We start from the raw sequence: 23,848 nt of genomic DNA on the forward strand, positions 1-23,848 counted from the left end.
ATATACAAACAAAACAACAAACACAGTCGAAATTATTTCATTAATAAAAGGAAACAAAATGAATAAATAGTACTTCAAAAATTCTATCAGTTATTCTTGTTGATAATAAATATTACAAGTTACCTGAAGAAGTTTTAGCATATTACTAATATTTTTCTCCCCAGTCTTTCTTTGAAACCATCTCTCACTGAATCATACTCCTGGCAATACAATAAAACCTGGTCCACTGTTTCCTCCTCCCCACAATATTAAAACTTTGTATACACACAAATACATTATTTCAAACTGTATGACCTCTCCTTAGTCTTGTTATATCCCTCTCCACTTTCCTGTTTCATCCTTCCGACCCTGCACTCTCAACTGATGGCTATTCCTGGAAAGATATCAGATGACTGCCTCTGCTGTTCTACCTGTTTTAGTACCATCTGTATAAATCTATTAGTAACTGGAGTAATTCCTTCTGATGTATGCATTAAAGACCTCACAATTTCCCTCACATTCATTTCTTATCAGTTCAATAAGGCTAAGATCTATCTCTGGCTGAGGCAATAATCAAGGCAGAACAACAGGCGGAGTGTAACTCCGGTAAACCCATTTCACTTGCCTTCTTTTTAACGACCCAACCACAGCTCTTTGTTGGCCTTTTTCCATGTTCCCGGCATGGCTCATTAGCACTTATTGTTGGATGGTTATTATGTCCTTGTAAATTAGCCCAATATATCATCATAATTTGCTTTCTTCTCAACTCCAGTGGCATTTCCTCTATGTCTACCTGCAACGCTGGCACAGACCCAGAACTGATTTTATTGAACCTGTAGCTTTCAAAGCAGACCTGTCAGCTCCTCACTCATTTAAAACCTTTTTACTCTTAATTCTGTCCACATGTAGATTCCAGGTGAGCCTAACATCAGCCCACACTCCAAAAAAATTGAATGAGTTTATCCTTTTCAACTCCTTGCCATATAAATACAGTTGTACTTCTGCTCTGCTGCCACTCTTTTAACTGTTCAACAACATATTGAACATTCCTACCTCTTTTCCACAGGCCCCCATCATCTGTACACAAATATCTCCCTATAGCTCCCCCAGCATTATAACAGACAACAGAAAGCATTATTGAAAACAACAAAGGACTTATAACACTTTCTTGATCCACCAAACAGCTTGCTGAAAGTTCTCCCTACTCTCACCTCTATAGAGCGTCCCTACAAACATTCACCCACCCATTTGAAGATTTTACCTAATATTTCTAATCTTTACATTTGAATTAATAATCCCTCTTTCCACAACCAATCAGAAGCTTTATATATATATATTCCATATCAGAAAATAATGCTACTGCCACCTCCTTATTCACTTGTGCCTTCTTCACCACTGATTCTGATTCTGCCTTTCTGTGATTATGCATTTATGATGTCAGTGCATTTAGTCTGTAGTGAGACTGATTGGTGGGAATGTTTCCTAGTTTTTCTGATGGCTACTTGAACAGCTTGTTTTCAATTTTCCCTCCTGCCACCCATATTACATAAATGTAATATGACCTCTAAAGCTACATCAGACAGATGGTCCAACGAGGTATAGCAGATTTGATCTTTTCCTGGAGCAGTTAGTCCTGGCTTACAGATAGACCGGTAATTGCATGATGCCTTTGTGCCTCCATACCTCACTGCATTCATCATTCCAGCGTGGAACAAACTTTCCTTATAATTGTCTAAGTAGTCAAATATAGCATCTCTCACATTTCCATTAAATATTTATATACCCTTTTATCTGTCTATACTTTTTAAACCTCCTTCATTTATCTCACTGAATTTATCCCACTGAGCCTTTCCACATACTCACCTTTCTCCTACGTCTTCTATGACCACTGTGCTTCCTCTGCCTACTTGCTGTAAAATGGGGTAATGATTTTAATGATTCATTACCCTCCACACATAACTTGCAAGGATTGTGATGCTAAAGCCAAGTCTAAACTTGAATCACAGACTTAAACCTTGTGAAACGCCCATCATTTAAACATACAAGTCCCGAAGCGTTCATCAAATCCTCCACTGGCAAACTGTTCCTATCAGTCCTGTCCCCTCCTCAAAGAGCACAGGGGGTCACAGTGTTATTTTTACCAACAATAATGAACATAAAATATAAACATACAGGCACGACAGTCAGGGCTTTGTGAAGTCATTCAAAAGCAGTGACACTGCCAACTGTAAGCAGTTCACTGTGTTTAACAGTCTTCAAGGCTATTGGCTAATGTACTTTAAAACATTCCCACAGGTGTGAAATGACTCTTTGCTGGGTTGGCACCAGCCTTCCACCTTTGGGTCAGAGACGAAAATACAATCTGCGTGCGGGATGATGGAGGTGAAGGTGGTGCAGGTCCTCCATCATGGTGACCAGCTTGATGCAAAACAAATCATTTCCTGTGAGGAAGTGCAGTTAAAATGTGGACCACAGCTCACATGTTTAGATGTCTCCCAGCCAGAAGCTATTTACATAATCCTGGATTTAGAGGGAGGTCAGTCAGTGTCCTGCAACACTAATTCAGTGTTTTTTTTTAACCAACTAATGTAAAAATCAAATGAAAAGCTTCTGTAAAATTTTATAACAGGGACACGATGAAGATGTACTAGCTAAGTTAGATGGGAGCAAGATTTAGGATGACTTGAGCGGAGCAGACACGTACACCAACACACAACTACAGCATGCAGTTTGTCAAATTGATACCCATCATAAAACACAGAAGTGCCATTTTATAAGGCCGATTCAACAAGCTCTGTACAATTCATCAGTGAGATAGATGTTTTGAAGAGAAAACAGTGAAAATCATTCATATGATTATATATGATCATATTTTTTTGTTTAAGCCAATGTTAAAAAAAATCTGGGTAAAAATATGATAGTCTTGTATATAATATGACAGAGGCTGCAGGGAGTATTAGAGAGCTTCTTGTTGTGGATTACTTGGTAGCATGGCAACGGAAATTCAGTTTGAGAATGACATGCTATATTTACTGAAAATGTAATGGATTCCTGCTTTGAAACTTAATGATGTTTACAGAAATCCTTTCCATGTGCCCACGACTGGAAAGAGAGAACAGGGAAAATTCAAACTGTGAAACAAATGATCAGTTAAGAGGGAACAAGATGGAGGGAAATGGTTTCATTATGAAAAACAAACAATGAGATTATTATGTCAAGTGCATTGGACTCCCTCCTACTTTTGTTATTTCTCTTAATAATAATCTTTCTTTCTAATATTTGTGTTTCCATATAATGTCTTCACTTGAGCTCACTAATGCTGCTTTTCAATCTATTGGGTTTAGATAAAAGACATCATTGATCTTTAAAAAGAAGACTGATTTTGTCCCTATGCGTAACGTATTCAGTTTCTCCTGAGGGCATACATGTATCTCATTACAGGTCCACTCATGTAGTCTGCGGGAACAGTTCTGCCCATGACACATCTCTTGAACGGCAAAAATCAATAGTAATCCTACATGATGGCGTGTTTCAGCACATGAGGAAGAGGTGAGATCATGGAACTCTTCTTCCAGTCATTGTTCCCTTGCTGGACTTCCCCTCCTCAGCGAGGCAGCCACATGAGCCGGACCACACGGCACTGTCAGCTCAGCCCGGAGGCTTTACAGCTGTGCTACATTCCTGAGAGCTCAAAACAGCAGGTCTGAACTCTCCTGTTTTCCACCACAAACCCTCCACAGAAAAACATGCTAATGAAAGTACATCAAAGTCTGCTGCTCCTGACGCGTAAACAGGAAATGCAGACTTCACATAAAAATCCCTGTGTAGAAAAGCTGCCGCCTCATTCAGTGGAGCTGGGAGGTGTTTCTTAGGCGGGGCAGGGATGGTTACTGTGGTGATTATGAACAGGGAGTGTCTAATCTGAATTCTGAACCTTCTATTGTTCACCTCAATAATAGAAGAGCGCAGAGGCCTTCAGTTCTTACCATGAACCACAGTGTGCTGTTCAACAAGAGTCAGCTGATAAAAACTGGACTTTGTACAATAAGTTATTGAACTGAACTGTGACACAGATTAACTGGCCATACTGGCCTCTAGCATGGTTTCTTTGTATGGACTTTTTTAAAGCCTCTTCCCCGCACGTTACTTCACAGAGTAGTCTGCCGTTGAATCCTTTAACTCTCTCTGATTCAAGTGTTCATCGCTGCCTTAAGTACTTTCTCATTCCTCTTCAGTCTCTTCCTGTAAAGAGCTGTGCAAACATACTTTCTCTTTCACCACTGCTGGTATCTTGCACGAGGTCACTCACTTGGTTTCATTTCCTCAGGTATACAGATATCTGCCACCGACATTTTGCCACCAGTCCAAATAAAGGAGGTCTGTGGAGCTCAGAGGTACAAAAATTACATACAAAAACTCCACAGCAACATATGAAAAAATGTTGTCTGTACTCTGAAAAATCCACAGAACACACTGTAAACACTGAATTCACTTTGTACCAAACCGACCGTCGACAATGTGTTCTGTTTATTTTGTAAAGTAACAGAGACATGTTGTCTGGAAAGACATTTCATCATTCAGCTTTTGCACTTTACTTAAGGAGAAGTAGCAATACTACGCTGCAAAAACAGTGTTAGATACAGAAGCCTTGCATTCAAAAATGTTTTGGCAGCAAAATTTACAATTCAAATGGAATATGTCAGAGTCAGACTTATATATTATTCTATTGGATAATACTGATGCATTAACAAGTTAACAGCATTCCAAAGTCGTACAACCCTGATTCCAAAAGACTTGGGACGCTGTGTAAAACATAAAGAAAACATAATGTGATCACTTGCTAATCCTGTCTGAAATATATTCAGTTGAAAACAGTACAAAGACAATATATTTGTCCTCATCATCCTCATTGATTTTTGTAAATATCTGCTTATTCTGAATTTGATGGAGCAACTGGTTTCAAACAAGTTGGGACAGGAGCAACGAAAGACTGGGAAAGATGTGGAACGCTCCAAAAACACCTGTTTGGATCATTCCACAGGTAAACAGGTTGATTGGTAACAGGTGATAGTATCATGATTGGGTGTGAAAGGAGCATCCTGGAAAGACTCAGTCGTTCACAAGCGAGGATGGAACGAGGTTCATCACTTTGTGAACACGAGTGTAAAAAGGAGATTACTACATGGGCTCAGGAACACTTTGTAAAACTGTTGTTCAGCAACAGTTTGTTTGCAAATGATTGCTTTTATTTACGGTACACCAGTGCCTGGTACTTTCTATACTTATTAATTCTCTATCTGCAAAGTAAATCTAACTATCCAAATGTTGTGGAGTTTAAAGTACAACATTTTCCTCTTAAATGTAGTGAAGAATGAAGCATGAAATTAAAATACCTCAGAACTGTTCCTTATACAGTACCTGAGTAAATGTACTTAGTTATTTTCCGCCATGGTAACAGAAGATGTAAAGATGAATATTTCAAAAGGTCAAAAGTGGAAAATGAGGTTATTTTTGTGTGTATGTGTTTCTTTCCTTCGTCCAGTCAGTGTAGCCTGGAACTGGAACTGTGATATTTAAATATGTTAAATATGAGATTAAATCTAGTAAGGTAGCTTTAATCTAAAAACATCAGAAATTTGATAAGACAAAATGTTCCACATGGGAATTTCAATGCATAATGTGAAGCTGTTCTTCAAATATGCAAAACACCGAACAACCGTCACTTCTACCATCTGTGTGCAAAAGTGAAACCACACTGTCACTAAGTGCAAGCAACCGCATGCTGGTGTCCTGGTAAAATGCAGTCTGGTCAGTTATGCCACAACACACAGCCGGCTGGCTCCAGCTACACTGACCTGTTAGACATGTTTCTTGGCACACATACTCTTGACAAACTGAAGCCTGCTTTAACAATGGTTTTATTGACTTCTTCTTCATCTCTCCTCTCAAATATTCAAGTACATGGATTCGCAGATCCAGGGAACACAATCAGTAGCAAATACTTTCAAAACATCATCATGTTCCTGTTTGATTAACCGACGATTCCACTTAACCCTCAAAATTCTCCCCAGGCTAAGACACATGGACCTCTTGTAAACATGATGCAAATCAATCTTTGCTTTTTGATTACAAAAAGTAATCTGGTACAAAAATATCTTTTTAATAGGTATTTCTCTTCTTAGGAATATTTACATGAAGTACCTCACAGTATAATCTGATTTTAAAAAGTACATACTGTAAAATAAACACAAAAAGGTCTCAGCAGGGTAAAAGGCCTTTGGTTTTCATGAAAAATACGAAAACAATGACAAAACACAAAAGTCCATTCACTGTCCCGTGCACCACAAAGGTGATTACTGGATTTGTAATTGTTGGAGGTCTTGTAGCCAAGATTGTGGGACACAAAAATTCCACAGGTCTGAAAGGGTTCATTCTTCAAAAAGTTCAGAAAAAAAAATGCAGCTACAATCAGGCGTCACTCCTGGTGATGGCAGACCCACACAACCTCCGCTGGGCAAAGTACCCCAGAACGATGAGCAGCATCTCCGAGGTGCTGCTGAGGGCCACGATGAAGGGCGCCTGGGACGCAAAGTCGGCCTCTGCCCGGCGGAAGGACAGCTGCATGACAGCGAGTGCAAGAAGACTGTTCTGGACGCCTACCTCAATGCTGACCGTCTTCCTCTGCGGTGGGGCCAGGCCCACCAGCTTGGCCAGGATGGCTCCAACCATCAGCCCCAGCAAAGGCACCGTCACCCCAACTGCCACAATCTGTGGCCTGACGTTAGCCAGGATGAATGCACCCATTTGGTAGGCCATGAAGATGCCACCCACGATGAGCACAAAGCTGAACGGTCTTATGAGTGCCAGCAGGACGCGTGTGAGGGCGGGCAGGCGCAGCTTGACCAGCATGCCCAGCGAGATGGGGATGGCAATGAACAGGAGGGTGCCAAGGATCTTCACAAATGGCACGTGCAGGGCAGCATGCACACCCAGCAGCCGACCATACAGGGCTGATGATAAAGGCATGGCTGCTGTTGCCACCACGGTGGAGACCAAGGTCATGGAGATAGCCAGGGTGACGTCTCCGCCGAGCAGCAGGCTGTACAGGTAGCCGCCCCCACCACCTGGGGCAGAGCAGGTGATGACCAGGCCCAGGGAGAGCGGTTTGGGCAGCGAGGCCAGCTGGGATACACAGTAGGCATACAATGGCATCACCAGGAACTGACCCAGAACCCCTAAGAGCAGTGGCACGGGGCTCCTCAGCAGACCCCGCAGCACCTCCACCTCCACCTTGCACCCGAAGGCACACTTGTTGACGAAGATGAGGGGCAGCAAGGCAAACAGCACAGGGTTCTCAGAAAAATGGGACAGGCCACCCGACTGGACGAGCCGGGCGGCCGGGTCATCACTACCTGGCGCCACTCTGATGGAGTAATCCGTTCTCTCCTCGATCAGAACCGGAACCGAATCCTGGTCCAGGTCCAGCAGCTGGATCTGCAGCTGAGCCCTGCCTGGGAACCCGGAGCGGATGCTGATAATGTAGCTCTTGGCTGGTCCTGCGTGGCCGCTGTCCGTTACATTAAGGATGGAGAGGACGTCCGGGTCCAGGGAGCGGACTCTCACCGTCTGCTTCCAGCTCTGGCGGCCCTTCCTGCTGGCGGCGCTCCGGTACTGGCTGGAAATTACAATCACGCCGTTGGTGTTTTCAGGAAACTCAAATTCCTGCGATGAGCCGTCTCCGATTCTGATATACCTGCTGCTGCTGTCGGCCGTCAGGTTGGTGTCGTTGCTGCTGTCGACTGTCAGGTTTCCGGTGGCCCACGCCCGGTGCGCTCCGTGGGTAATAAGGAAGAGACAACAGAATGTGAATAGCGTCCTCATCTTATTGACATACGAGGGGCGGAGGGGCGCCGCAGAGACACGCTTCTCCCCCTCCAGCGGCCTCTCCAGACGGTTACACGGCCGCCCTGTTCCACCAGGACGGTAAACTTCTCATTCTAGTCTCCCGTTGAACACGACAGCGTCGGCAGCCGGCTCCACATCTCGTCTGGTTCTCATTTTCTCGCTGGCTTTATACCGGAACCTAAACATCACCCCGCCCTGTCCTGTCTGGCCCGGCTCTACAGCAGCGGCCCCCGGCACACAGGAAACACTCACTCACACAGGTCTCTCACGGCTTCTCTTTTGTCTACTCGGTGCTAAGATGTCCGTCTCGGGAAACCAGAGCCTCACCTCGCCTTCCGTTATTATTCTCTCCCCGGCTGATGAAAGCGGAGAGCATCGTAGCTCGCCTCCCGTTTGCTTGCTGCTCAAGGCTGCCTCTGTAAAGCTAGCGTTAACCCGTCAAAGCTAAACTTCCGGTCATGAAATGCCAAAGTAAAACCATTTTATTCGATTGGGGAGCATCGGCTGTATTGAGGGCTGTATTAGCAGCCATAATGCTAAAGCACATGTTGTTCATATATGTGTATAATAATCCCTCGACTTCCAACACTGGGATCATGAATGTTCTCTTACTTGATTGTTTCGCAAAACTGTTATGTACACTTGTTTACTTACTTATAGCAAATCCCATGCGTTTATTTTAAAAGAAAAATCCCACCACTTCCTGTCTTTCTCTAGGTAACTGCGACTACCTTGACGTAAATCTTCATTAATCCAATCGGAGCGGCCCAAAGCGTCCCTCCGCCGATAAACAGGGGCGGTCACATGGGAGAGGGAACGCCGTGATTTCTGTACACTGGGCGGGGGGGCGGCCAGCCAAGGCTATCATACACAGACACAGGGTGACATGCATTTTACTTCTTGTCCAAAGTTGAACACGACAGCGTCATAGTAAAATGGCGAAATTGCAAGTGAAGACACTATAATTATAAAGTGATAACTGAGCAAACAGTTATCACTTTAACGCTTGTTAAAGTCATCCACACCAGCAGGGTGTTTGGTGTTCATGGTGATAGCCTACTGCTTCCAGCTCATGTCTCACTTTCTCACTGTCCTGCTTGTCCTTCTTTTGTAAATGTGGACGTTATATTGCTCCCCGCTATTCCCCACTGTCACTGTTCCTGACCTTTGATCCCTGTAGTACCTCGTGACACTGATCCATTATACTCATGGGGGCAAATCAACACAGTCACACTCCCTGAGCAGTTTCTTGTTTCAAACCCGCTGCCAAGTAGGCTATTGCTTATTTGTCATACACAAACAGCAGATACAACTGGGAAACCTGACACCACGCCTATCTCAGGACTGTGGCATTAAAGGGGAACTCCATTCTGTCAACCTCGTGAGCATCCCTTTTTATAGTAACTGGCTCCTCCTGGGAGTCACTCACATATGTAAAAGCCATATTCTATTCATAACCTCCACTTTTCTTCCCCAGAGGGTCAACAAGGTCACTGGGTTGGTATTTTCCAGTGTGAACACCACTCAGGCGTATCCTGGATATTAAATGCCACAGCTCACCGTGTTAAAGTCAGCCCTGTGACTGCTTGTTCATCATCTATTGTGTTTTCATGAGTTGTGCGTCCTCTTTCTGTCACCATGGCTAAGTCAAGGCTTCCAGAAAAAGAAAAGGCAGGGGAGTCTACAGTGGAAACACTCAGTGCATGCCAAGACAACCTGCTGGGGTGATCGCTCAGGCCTCCTCTTTGACATTTCATGGAGTGACAGCCAGTTGTTATGGGGCTGCTAGGCACGCACATTTCCTCCCCGAGCTGTCTTATTATTTACCCATGGTATGATAATTTACCTCATGACTTATTTCACAAGGAGGAGAGAAAGAGAGCAGGAGAGAGGTACAGAGAGAGTGACAAGCATTGCAAAACAGCCAAATACATTCCAGCACCACCCATCTCAACACTTTCCCAAGTAATGTCTTCGGTGAGAAATTACGGGAACATTTGCCAGTCGTGCTGCAGCTTTGACTGTTTACCCAGAGAACACAGCAGCCTGTATTTGCCTTTGTGTGTGAACACACTGTATCTGTGTGAATATTCATGAACCGTCAGAGAGAAGCGGTTGTGACTGGCCTTGTGGCGTGTTGCAAATGAGATCATAAGCAGCCATGATGACTAATCCAAAAGCATTGTCCTGAAATGCCAATTTAGCACCAGTCCACACAAGGTTATCCTCTGCTAGATGGCCTGGCAACAGTGTATTATAAACAGGGCTGTAGCCAGGATTTTATGAATACTGAGAGCAGTCCAAAGTCTCCCAGTGAAACTCCACTTGTCAAAAGGTGTGTTCAGAATGAGCAAAAGTAATATTAGAGGTGGTGCAGGTACATTAAAAGCCAATGCAAAGACATGAGTGGGTGTGAATATGCACGCATTTGCTCTGAGGAGCACAAATTGAGGCAAAGAGTCTTGACAAATGAAAGTGTTTCGACGTGAGCAAAAAAAATGATGCTTATCCTGAGCCCTCTGAAGTACACCCCATGAACAATAATGAGAGAGCCTGCAGGAAAATAACAGAAAGAGTTTGTGGTGAGTTATCACCGACCCCTCCCTCCTCTGACACAATCGGCCAGAGACACTCACGTCCGGCAGGAGGCTGCGGCCCATTAGGACCAAAACCACAAGATCAATGCTTTCCTCTACTGGAGCTGGCTTTATTGGCAAGACCAGGAAACCCCACAGACACAGACAGTTACCCCGCCACATAGACACTAAACATTAAAGTGAAGTCCTCACTCAAAGCATTACAGTAACACACATCTTTGAGATCACCATCTTGCACATTGAAAACATTCTTTATACTTTATACTGTTAACTTTTGCACATTCCTGCACAAAACTGTACAGCACTTTCTTTTCAACAGTTACATTGCAAATTTCCTGTATGTGAAAACCTACTTGGCAATAAATCTGAATCTGTTCTAAGGTCAGCCAGTTGTAAATGTTGCTCGCTACAGCTAACGTCTGTTGAGGCAGCTGAGTGGCTGGTTTGGGTGAATAAATAGGGACATAAAAGGTCAACGTTGCTTTAGTTTTACCACAACCTGAGACATTTTTGAATGGTCTTTTAAAAAGCCTGTGAAAAAAACAAACCAGTAATTTAACTGTTCGGTGATACTTTCTGTATGTCTTGCAACAGGAAAACCCTTCTTCACTACAGCTTTCTGATCTACAGAAGACACGGAGGTACAGCACAGAAGTAGATGATGATGAAGTAGTGCAGAAAAACACATTTTTAGATGAAATCGATTTCATGTAGTGATGTTTGTGTCCTCACTAATGCTGCATTTGCAGCAGTTCACACCTCTGTCTTCATCCACTGTTGCTTCAAATTTGATCTGACACGTCGTACAGCATCGTCTGTCTGCACTCCATACACAAACCACTGCAAGACTGCGTCAGAGGGTAAGAGTTTATTTGCACAAGATTAATATACAAAACAAAAGTGTCGCAAAGTCTGCTGATCTTTGAGTATAAATAGACCCTCCCTGTGTTAAAATGGACAACAAACTGAAAACACTGTCAGAGGGTGAAGCTGCTCTGTCATTGGTGGTGTGGCTTTAGCCTGCTCGCCCTCTTGCTGACGTTTACATTGAACGCACAAAGAAGGAAGCATTAAAACCATTCAAAGCACTTAACAGGGTACTCAATACAGAGCAATGAACTCAAAAAAACAACAGAAAAAAACATCACCTGCTCTTGATGCGAACCACCTTCCAGCACATCTCCCACATTTACCTGAAATATCAACGTTTCAAGCAAATGTGTGGTTTTCAAGGCAAATTAGGAGCAGCAAGTAACTCCTGTCAAATGAAAAAAAAAAAAGATCCAGCATGTACATCCCTGCTCTGATGTCTTATCCTGAAACCGTTTGGGATGACTGAGACAGGTGCGGAGGATTATTTTATTTTGAGACAGAGAAGCTTCCAAAAATATCTGAGTGAGGTTTCAGCGTTGCTGGATGGGGGGCAGGGAGGATTTTCCAAACCTTGAATCAAACACCCAAAACCAAAAAAGAGATCAGGCAACCAGAGCTCACACTCATCACAGCCAGTGTTGAAGTGAAGCTGGCTAAGACCGACACAAGAACATCTCAGGCTTGTCTGGCAGGAAGGGGAATGGAAAATTCCTTGTTCTGACCAATGTCTGCTGAGTTTGGATTTACTGCTGTTACTACTAGACTACCATCTTTCAGGCACTGGTTGGGGAAGCACCTATGCAAGCACCTGCATCCCGAATAAGGCGTTCAAAGCAAAAAGTCTGAATAAAGAAGAATAAAAGTTAAATACAACACAAAATTAACTAATTTGGACACTGTGAAACAAAAGGTGAGATTGTCCTTTGTTGTATAAAGTGTTATAATCATGTCATAAAGCAAACAATCTTGGAACCCCCCGGCAATCGCCTGACGACACAGGCATAGTTTACAGTCCGATTAGTAACTTGACTTTCAAATTTGACAACAAGTCAGCTTTTTTGGGTAACTCTATAAACAGATATTTGCATATAAATGCAAATTAAAAAAAAAAGCTAATATAAAGCAAAAATCTCCATCAGACAGTAGTCGATGGGTTCCAAGATTGCATTTCAGCCAATGCTTTCCACCTCCTTTACTCTCCACGTTTACCTCCATGCAACCAAAGCCTGCTCAAACGGGATTGGTCAATACTACTGGGACTACAAATGGAAACCGGAACGCTTCCAACACCAAACTCTTGTCCCGTCCTATAGATTCTGAATCCAGAGATCTGTTTATAGAGATTATGAAGCGGGTGTTACTTGGATGAATCTGGTGAAGGAAGGACCCTCTTAGTGTTACGACATGTTGCTTGCTATGGGTAAAAAATCCTATTTCTTTCCCATTAAATGTATGTCTCCTTCCTCCCGGCAGAATTGTCCATTTCAGCCATTTTGAACTGACAGAGCCCAAAAAACATAAAAACATGTAGATGCATCTTTAACCCACCCTGCACTGTATGAGAGCCAGGGACGCCCAACTCCCTTATAAGCACTGCAACTGCTCATTAAAACCTTTAAATTTTCATCAATTTACATTATATAGTTTGTAAAACGGATTTACTTATATGTACAGAGCCTACATCCAAAAGCGTGTGATTTGAGAACCAGGGAGTGTTGCCACAGGAGGAGGAGCTGGTGGTGGTGGTGCAGACAGAGGGATAAAAAAAGGAGGGGGAAACAAGAAGAGCGACAGGTAAACTGAGATCCAATGGGGAATAAGAGGAAAAGATAGAAACGGGAATAGATGGATCGAAATGGGAAGGTGAACCAGGGAGAGATCCATGCCTTCTCAGGTGGTATTTCTAGCCAGTGGTGTGTGTGTGTGTGTGTTTGCGTGTATTTATAGATCAGGGGGATCAAAATCAATAGGCTCATTAAGTCCTCCCGGTACGAACAGTTCACTAGATACACAGCTCCTGTCGCTGTCATTAAGCTCATCTGCTTCCACACAGCCGTAAGCTCCGTCGCCTCTCCTGGAGGAGGCCTCAGTTCCGCAGAGCAGCCAACCTGGAACATGTGAGAAATGTGGGACAGTTTAATTGTTGGGAGCTTTTGTAAAATGCGATACAAGCCCTCAAGGTGCAGAGTGCTGAATTACATTTCCCAGCTGTCGGTGTTGACACCATTTGTAGAGGGGGAAAAACACTCCCCCCAGTTCTCATCAAAATGAATGAAAATCTACCTCTGCTGGAAATGACACAATTTACATCCAGATCTAAATGATGGCTCTAGTTGGTGGACAATATATACAGTATGTATGTACACACTGTATATGATTATACAGTATATACTGTAAGACAGCATAAATGCATCAACTGTCACAGATTTTGCCATACTGCAATCAATACCTCTCGTTGTCTGAGGACATTATGGGCAAGGCTGGAAATCCATCAGCAGAGTGGTGCCCTAGCTGTTTACCCTGGAGGGCCAAAACTCAACTGAATGGTGGGCCATGGAAAAAGCAAACCCAAGTACCCTTAATTGACTGACTTCCTGCACACAGTGTTACTCTGCCTGCTGTGCTCACATTATGAAAAATAATAGCTAATTAGGGATCCTTCAAATTTTAAGAGCATTTTTACCTCTCAAAAATAAAACAGAACAAACAGCGAATCATATTTATGCCAATATAATCTTATCGCTGATATAGTAGCATCCGTGCAAAAGTTGGACAATAAGAAACATGAAACTGAAGTGCAGATATTTTGGGCATCAAAATATCTTTGCAGTAATTTAGAAACTGAATCTCCATCACATAGTTTGTCCATCAGAAAGCAAGAATTATTTTTCAACTTTGAAATACCACGTTTAGTACATGTCCTGGTCCCATTTCTTTAGAAAACAAATGAAAGGGAACCATCATCAAGAATATTTTGTTTATCTTACGTGTTGTATCAGATTTCATGTTAGTAATTTACAAGAAACATGACAGTGCTAAAATGAGCGATACACCAAAGGATAAAAAAAAAAAAAAAAAGCAACGTGAGGTTTTGCAGTGCACCCTGGGTAGCTAAGTATGTGGACACAGCTATGCTTCAATACTGGGAAGTAGTTCAAAAAAAGGGGAAGCTCTGTATCTACGCATCTACATTGTTCTATGCGTAGATGTGAAAATTTTGACGTTTGCTCCCTTGGCCCTGTGGTAATATTAAAAAAAAAGATACTGTGGCAGAGAGCCATGGATGCTGGACTGTCAACAGCCAACTGCCGACAGAATAGTGTGAAAGATGCTGTGATAATCATTCTACACACAGGGGCTCAAAATAAATCTATAGCAAGCTTTTCTTGACTAACTTACATCAATGTTAAGCTTCAAGCTGTCAGCCCACTTCAACACGAAGCAAGAACAGACTCTTTGAACCTAGCAACATGTTTACCTGCCAGAAATCTGTCAAAAATGAGACATCAACAACACCTCTATGCTTTAACACCTGCTTAATAAGCAGCTCACAGGTTGGGATGTGGAAGGTGGTCTCTGTGCTGTGTCCCAGTTATGTTTTGTAGAAATAACCTGCGATTAGAAAAACCGCCACAATGGCACTGCAGATAACAAAGCACTTCACTGAAATCAACATCAGTCCAATTATTTTAAGCAGCTCTTCCTGCATGGAAGATATAGCCAGAAATAGAGCAGCAAATGTTTCTTCAATTCATCTGTTGACGAGTTTTTGATAAATCACTTGACATATGATCACAATTTCCCCAGAGCCCACAGGGACATCCTCTTATTATTGTTACCAACCAACTGTACCAAACCAAAACACGTTCAATTTACAGCAATATCAAACACAGGAAAAGCAGCAACTCGCCTCATCTGAGAGGCAAGAACCACTGACTTAAATGACAATCAATAATCAAAATAGTTCTTGATCAAAGTTCTGTGGGCCAACTAATCCATTAATATATAGTGTTGGTGCCAGCCAAACACATATACTTATGATCAAATTTGCCTGATCAATTGTAAAATATTAGGGCTGTCTTAGCCAACTAATTGTCACATTAATTTACCTGATAAAAACCTTGGTCACAATTACAACCAACTAAGAGACAGGCCTAGCAACTGCTGTATATCCAATATTTTTTAATCTAAAGAAGAAGTTGTACTTGGCAGCTTTGAGTCTTATCTTTTCTGCATATGTAACTGTAACCCAACCGCAGTTCATTGACTATTCTGATAAGCAGTACCTTCCTTCTGTCTTTGAGCTTCTCTACTTGAGCACAACATAGTATTTCTTCCTTGTTACTTCTGACTTTGCAACCACAGCCGTTAGTCGTAACTGGATTGTGCAACCTATTTTAGCGACCCCATGCTCTGTTCTAACTGCCGAATTACCTGATCATGTGCTGCTTGTCAGCCTGGTACCAGTGAATGAAACAGTTGTATCAGCTGAAGACTGGGAAGACTCAGTGTCTTGCTCAAGGAAGCACAATCCAGACATACAGATTCTAACCTGTAATCCAGTAGTTACAGGATGGCACATAAACCGTGAGTCCACCAAGCAGTCAGGTTCTGTTCGGTTCAGTTCGTTATACACTAGAACGGTTATGTTACATTTCCATTGTCAAAGGTTGTGGGTGGTGTAGAACCACTCTGTTCAGTCCCATTTTTAGTATACCCCTCTGTTGAGGTACCTAGCACACTGATGGGTACTTAAAGGTGGTGCTAGAAACACTGGAGTCCCTTGATTGGTCAGAGAGAATCGGAGCATCCACAGTCATCTCGTCGCCTGAGTGATGATGTAGGATTTCACAACCTTCCTATTTTTTTTTTCAGTAGTCCTTTATCTAAATGCTTGCAACATTTCTTCAAACAAAGCTTGTCTTCTTGTTGTGATAAACCACCACATACCAAGAAGAAAGAACACAAACATTTAATGTCCTCCATTGTGTTCTTGTTATTTTAAGAGTAGCGAGAGGGACCTAAGTTCAGATGCAAACTAATGTAACAGCATGATTCTTGATTTTACACAACAGACCGAAGTTATTAAGTATGATGAACTAGTCATGGGTCACATCTCTCACCTGTCCCCACACAGGGCCTCACTCCCTCTTCCTCTATTTGCAGTTCTCATGCATTAGCGCTCTTGACTGTGTGGCTGCTGTGGCTGCTTTCACATACAGTAGGTTGGAGTTTAAGTTTCCTGTCTACTGTAGTGTAAAACATTTCCAAATTAGTGTAAAATGTTGTTAGCAACTATTAAATATAAATTAATGCAAAAACTATGAAACTGAACAGCATTTAGTATGACATCATTACATAGACCTACTTTGTCTCAGCATCCCTCTGACTCGACAGTGAGAGACAGACACCAATGACAACCAAGAGAATGTAGGTAATATTAGTCCAAAACTGTCTCTAGTCAAGAATACTTACTATGTGACAGAGGTTTTGGTATGCTAATGTTGAGCTAGTGGTGAGCTAGCAAATGATTTAATGATACTGCCTACGAGGAAGCCACCAGCAAATTCCATGACAATCATTATGACGTGAGCTTCAAAATAAATTAGTGCTTTCGGCATTTATTTTCTTAGCGACGTTGTCTTTGAGAGGTCTGAACGAGACAGCAGGAGAAAGGGGAGCCAGGTGATCAGAGAGGGGAGATCTGCCCTTCAGCGTCGGAGGGAACTACTGCAACTCTGTCCATGGTGCTAAACAAATAATACCAGAATCTCCAACTTGAAGGGAAAAAAATGCTGCTTGAAATCAAAGTCTCACAGCTTCAGCAAGGTATGCTGTAGTTGGAGATGTAGTTAATGGAGCTGTTAATATGCTGTGTGCTTCTAATAGATTGAAGTTTCCATAACTGAGGCATGTTTTAACAAATATCTACTGAGACTGCAGTGCTGTTTCCCTATTGTCATGATTTTAAAAGACTAGTTTGCTAGAGCTCACCTGCTAAATGTTACTGTGGTTTTAATCAAATAATTATTTGTTGCTTTATCAGAATAATTTTTTGAATGAACATTATGCTATTGGTATATATGTTAATGTTATGTCTTGTGAGAAAGTACAAATATTTTCTAGTCTTAATAAAGTTTATGTAACTGACGCCAAGAAACGTCTGTGAAGGGGGTTTGCCGCTAAACACAGAACAGATCTGGGTTCAGCTGGTACATGTAGGCATAGGTTAGGTACAGGTTTCAAGGGTACTATGCCAAAAGTGTTCAGTGGAAACGTGGCTGTATTATCTTGTACCAAGTGCAACCACTGGTACTTACCGTCGAGACAGTTGGTCCTCCTTGTCCTGGCTCCGTGAGCTCTCTGCGCCCACTGATGTGGCTCCTGCAGGCAGCTGGTTTAGCTGGTCCATCACCTCCAGGCCGCTCTCCTCTGCTATTTGGTGGATCAGGTCATCCACCTGCTCCTGAGGCGTGGTCAGCGTCATTGCCGAGCTCATGGAGTCCTCCATCACCTGGTGTAGAAAAGAGAGGGATGGATAGGACAGACGAGTTCAGACAAAGTCAGGACAAAGATTGCAGATCTGGGTTTGATTTTTCATAATAAAAATTAAATTCAGATTTGTCACGCTCTTATCAGTTCAACTACTGAACATCTAACCATGTCGGGTTTTCTGGAGCACACTAAACACTTGACCAACACACTGTATGAAAATAGATACTATACAAGAAGAAATGCACACAGTCTGCAGGCACTCACTGAGGTGTGGACATCGAGGTTCTGGACTTGGCTTTCAAACTTATCCATGACTGCAGAGACCTTCTGGAGATCCATGGAGTTCAGAGCTTTGTCCAGGGCCTTGGTCACCTGGCCCATGTTTTTGGTCACCTGACAGAAAAAAATAGTTTATAATGTATTTGTCTCATTCTGGACAGACAAAAAATCTCATGTTCTCATCAAAGTACAGGGAATGCTGTGATGTGGCAATATGAAAATAGCTGCTTTGTATATTTTCAACATACAGTAAAACTGTATCTAATCTAAGGCAGCATGTATAAGTGAGCTGACTGAACACAGTAACTTACTGTCTTCATGGTGACAGCAGTCTGGACTTTAGAGGCCACTGCATCGATTCGAGACGCCATGCGCAGCCAATTAAGACCTTCATTTTTTTTCCGGATAGCATTCTCTGCATAAACTCTGGCACATTCCACATTTTTCTGTTGCAAAGCCTGATGATGAAATAAAGACACTGTTAACACTCCAAATCTGCATCTGCATTTCACCTTCAGTATACCTCATTTACAATAAACATAGTATACATGTACACGTGTAAACGCGTTAAGACTGACACACAGAAAAATCATTGTATAATCTTTAGTGTTTGTACATCGGTCATAAGTTGAGACACATTGATTTGTGCTCCTGTGTTCTACTCCTCTGCAAAGGTGAGCAAAAACTGGAAGTGAACACTATGTATTGTAGCAGAACAACATGAAAAACAATACTGACCCATGTATCAGTTTGTTTTAAAACACAAAACAATAAAAAATACCCCACAAAAAATAAAGACATGAAATAGTGAAAAGGAGGCAACTCTTTGTATTTATGAAGCTGTTACCGGTAAGTGTTTAGAATTTGGTTCATACATCCAAGTGCATAAATGTACAACAAATAGATAAATCCATCACCAAAAACATAGACAGTCTTAATAATTATTTACAAACCCACATACACCTAATAAATACCAAAACAATTTCTTACATAAATAAGTACTTTTAAACAATATAACCAAACTCCCCTCTACCCACGTCCCACTTGCTGTTACCCTCCCAGAACTGATAAAAGATGTGCGAGCACCAGGGAATTCTTTTACCGAAACACCTGGGAGATGAAGTACAGGCAGAGATTTCAATTTACCGTTACAACTAGCTTAAGTGTGACTCTCACATTATACTCCTCAATTATCAAATATTCCACCGCTATTGAGTCATACAACAGTTCACTGGTGAACGACGAGATGGAAGCCCCATGTCCCCATTGTGCACATGTGACACAAGCCAACTGCAACATCTTAACAATCAATCGATAATATGTTCATTAAAATATCACATGTTTATTCCTTGTGTACTCTTACGTATATGTCAATCTGTACAGCACATTAAACATATTCACTGGTTAACCGTACTATTGACTGGAGACGGGAGATCTGGTAACGGCAACCTGCTGTTACACTGTCCAGGGTTTGTGCTGCCTGATGAGATCAAGCCAGTAATCTTCTAAATCCCTTTTGAAATAATATTGTTGGTAAACTTGGTTTGTTCTGGTTTGTTTTAAATAATGTCTAAAGTTGTTACTGCTTATTTTTCTTGATTTCTTTTCCAGTAGTTTCATTGACTGGATAGCATAGTGTAGCTCACATGCACTTCTTAATAATGATAATCCTTTCAACAGCATTAAAACAAACAGCAGCAGCAAAAGCAGCACTTCAAATGCTGTTAGACAGGATATGAGAAGTGAGGACTATCATGACTCAACAGGGAAATATCTTTGACCAGTGAGATAATACAGCAACATTCTAACCTCATTGTTCTATGAGAGAAGCCATTTGGATGTTTCTTCTGTTATCTCCAAACCAACCAAGCATTTAAAACAGTAACAGAGGTGCCCAATGACCTTATAGCATAAATGTTTATCTCTAAAAACAATTAGCCATCAATTACAAAGTGACACATCAATTTCACAAGACAGCCAAGGCACTCCTTGTTCAATGCTAAGGCTGCATTGCCCCCTGCTGACTGATATGTGCCACTGTCAGTTTAATTTAACCAGGAGAAAGTGCATAAATAATATATTGATCACAGCAGAAATGTTCAAAACATGGAGGACCCAAACTGACAAAAGGCAGTAAAAGTTTATCAGACAACTTGAAAAAATAAACCACTGTTAAATATTTAAAATGTAGTATAAATATGTTTATATTTTTATAGTGTGTTTTCTCTTACATCATATAAGTTGCAAAATAAGTTCTACCTTTATTTATATTACTTGTCTGCTTACTGTTTACCTGCTTATTTTATATTTACCTCCTTAGTTTTGTTATATGTCCAAGGTAGGTATGTACTGTATGTGTATATTAAATCACACATGTCTACAGAATGTCAAGAATAAAGTTTTCATTCATTTGATCATCTTATGGGACATAAAGGAAAAAATAAAAAGCTTCAAGTTTGATATTTAACAAAAGTATTAGACATGGATGGAAAAAAACAAGACATTCCATCACCCCTTTACTCCCATTTGTCAGTTTTGGGGCTGTATGTACAGTGTACAGCAGCTACACCCAAACATTATCGTCACTCTGCACAGGCCAACTGCAAAGATCAAAACACATTTCAGTACTGTTAAAGAAAAAAGACGAAAGAAATAAGATCGCAGGGAGATGCTCAGTTTGCTGATGATATCAGTCTGGATGCTTTACATTTTTTCACTTGTGCCAAGTGACAAATGTCCCTCGAGACGGAATAGAACATTTTAGGAGATTTTGACCATGATATAAGGTATACATCCTAAAAATTCAGTCACCACAATGCCCCAGTGGCTTGGCCTTAAACTTGGGCCGGTTTGCTCACCTTCTTGACCTTGGCCTGCTCCTTTTCAGACTCCTTCTCTGCTTTCTTGGCCAGTCTCTCAAGCTGCTTGGAAGTGAACTGTTAACCAAAGAGAAAGATGTACAGAAAATTAATTCATTATCCACTTTTACAAGTTATATCAAGGTGATACGGATTAACCCTTTTAACAGGTACATACCTTTAGCTGGAAGAGAGTGTCTGTGGAGAGACAGTGAGAGACAGAGTCAGGAGTATGGAGTGAATCGTCAACTGTCACAATAGATTGCCTGTTACATAGCAATGTACTAACTCTACATTATAAATACAGTGTCTGGTGACATTATATATCATAAAACAAGATTGCTGGTAAACTGAGGAGAAATCTTCTGGTCTCTTGAAGGTAAATGTTTTTCCAGTGAGAAAGTACAGGTTTCATATCAAAAATAGAGTGGAAACTAAGACACAGGTCACACACATTCTGATTCTATTCAGCAGTAGCTGTAAAAACCTTATAACATAACCTAACATAAGTAATCAACTTTGGCATGTCTCTGTCTAGCCCTGACACATGCTGCTCCATCTTTGAAATTCTGCCTTTACAATATTGCATTTCTTGTCAAATGTGTATGAATGGAACTACTGTCCCCTAGGGGACGTTTATGATTATGTTGGAGTCTCTGGCTAGTGCTTTGTCCAGACAAAAAAAAAAAAAAGACAAAAACACACATATGTGTTAGGGTTAGGGTTAATCAAAAAGCTGGAACAAATACACGGGCTGAGACTGTAGAAATGTATGTACCATAAAATCATAGAACGGAAAATGCTGTTAAATACAAACCAATACGTCAATAAAATACAAAACCGGTAATGGGAAAACGTTAATTAGTTATTCAGCGCTAATGTTTTACTTTACTTTTAGCTCGCTCATTAAAATGTCCCTAAACACATAATCAAGACAAACATACTTTATTTGTCACTCAAATGCTATTAGCTACTGTTTCTTTCAGTTGTTAGTCTTCATGTTTTGTACAAGTGCAAACTGACGGAAGTGTCTAACTAATTGACTTTTGACTGGAGTGTAACATTCCTAACGTAACAGTCATTTAGTAAGAAAAAATTCAGTGGCAGGCAGCGTTAAGACAACATGTTCATTCAAACCAAATGCCAAAATGCCAACAGTCGGTCTGGCGAGGGTTAAATATGATACACGAATGAACTGAAAATCAAAACAGGTCTGACACCTCACCAAGCTATCCACCCACCCAAGCTAGCAAGCTAACGTTAGCTACCTCTTATTAGACTGGTGAAATAGCTAAAACCAGAGGCAAGTGAACCGTTAAGCAGTTAAAAGACGACATACCATCCATTTCAAGACGAATGAGATTCCAGGAGATCACAGGAAAAAATAATTTTCAGCTTCCCTTGAAGCTAGTCCAGTTTGTTTTGATGTAACCGTGTATCTGACGCCGCACTTCCTAGTCCAGGGGTAGTCACGTGATCAGAACCCCCCAAATGACGTTATTTGGGTGGTTGGCAAACATCGAAATGGCGCATTACCGCCATCAACTGGTAAGGAGTGTGAATAACCAAAACTACCATACCATCAAGCAGATTAGTGCAAAAATCGATAACGTTCATCTCCTGAACTCGATAAAAATATAATTTGCTTTCTTTGAGGCCCTTCTCTCAGCTTCATATACTTGACAATAAATTTACATGTTTACATGTCCGTTTGTTATTTTATTAAAATGTCTGGTCTGCCTGTCAGGCTGCCTGGCTGCATTTCAAACTGGCTACTGGTGAGCTTGAAACTGATAAACAACTGCTCTCAATTTTCTTGTCTCTTCAATTACTTGTTAAGCTTGCAAGATTTTGAAGTTGATAAACGATCCTTTCCTTTTTTCTTCTTTATTCCCAAAACAGTGAATGAAAATCCGATTTTACTCACTTAACTATTTGAAGCATCTGTGTAGACACATCTGTGGCTGATTCTGAGTGTGATCTGTATTTTGTGAGATGTGCTTGTTGTGGATCCATATGCCACAAACCCATAATCTAATGCTGATGTAATTACTCCGATATAAACAGTCCTCAGAGCAATTCTTCATACACACCATTCACTTCCCTCCAGACATCTCATTACGTTTAATGCTCTCTTGTCAATAACTCTGGAATCACAACCCAAAAATGTTTAGGATTTTCTCTCTCTCCAGTTCTTGATTATTATATGATTTCATTTTTAAAAGACTACTAACTGTTTTTTCTTGTGTTTGTTTTGTCCACTGAAAATTTAAAACCCAAGCGTTACAGTTTCTTGAAAAGCTCTTCCCAAATTCTTAGTTGAATGAATTTTCCAATTATGAAGTCCTTGATCCACTTAAACAGATCACCTTTAACCCGTAATTCACTGATCTTAACTAATAATACCTGCTTTCACAATGGACCATCTGTTACATCGCAATATACTAACATCATGTCATGGCCCTTCTCTTTACAAAAATTGATAGCTACAACACTTTCACTATGTATTTGTGCCAAGCTTCTTCTTAGTGGTCACTTTTTGTCTTCTACTGCAATGACCACACTGTCAAATACTCCTTTTAGTCGTAACTGACAAAATAGATAAATAAATAACACTAGAAATCATCCTAACATATAGAGGGGACATTCCTATAACATTACCAGCCAATTGTAAATAGTTTTAATCAAGTTTGAAAGTTGCCAATATATATATAAATTTGATGCCGTAATATACATTAATTGTGTTAATATAATAAATACCCTAAGGCTCGTTTTAATAAATGTTGAGGTAGGCTAGAAGTTGTACACACTGAGCCGCTGTCCTCAGACAGAGGCGGGGAGACGATCGTTCAGCATCGTATT

The 23,848-nt window shown here is 41.3% G+C and overlaps 2 protein-coding genes across 2 annotated transcripts; both read right to left on the reverse strand.

Annotated features, from left to right (window-relative positions):
- Window positions 1-5,857: 5,857 nt before the first annotated feature.
- On the reverse strand, window positions 5,858-8,291 carry slc10a3 (solute carrier family 10 member 3). Its single transcript, XM_041939128.1, has one exon. It carries the CDS (start codon window positions 7,858-7,860, stop codon window positions 6,448-6,450), a length of 1,413 nt encoding a protein of 470 aa, XP_041795062.1. The 5' UTR covers window positions 7,861-8,291; the 3' UTR covers window positions 5,858-6,447.
- Window positions 8,292-11,334: 3,043 nt separating this feature from the next.
- Window positions 11,335-22,444, reverse strand: chmp1a (charged multivesicular body protein 1A). Its single transcript, XM_041939523.1, has 7 exons — window positions 22,326-22,444; window positions 21,165-21,184; window positions 20,987-21,064; window positions 18,440-18,586; window positions 18,114-18,242; window positions 17,675-17,868; window positions 11,335-13,462 (listed from the first exon to the last, which is right to left on the reverse strand). The coding sequence occupies exons 1-7, from the start codon at window positions 22,330-22,332 to the stop codon at window positions 13,441-13,443; spliced, it is 597 nt and encodes a 198-aa protein (XP_041795457.1). The 5' UTR covers window positions 22,333-22,444; the 3' UTR covers window positions 11,335-13,440.
- Between the last annotated feature and the right edge of the window lie 1,404 nt (window positions 22,445-23,848).

This window comes from Chelmon rostratus, chromosome 6 (genome assembly GCF_017976325.1).
Source record: "Chelmon rostratus isolate fCheRos1 chromosome 6, fCheRos1.pri, whole genome shotgun sequence".
Lineage (NCBI taxonomy): Eukaryota > Metazoa > Chordata > Actinopteri > Chaetodontiformes > Chaetodontidae > Chelmon > Chelmon rostratus.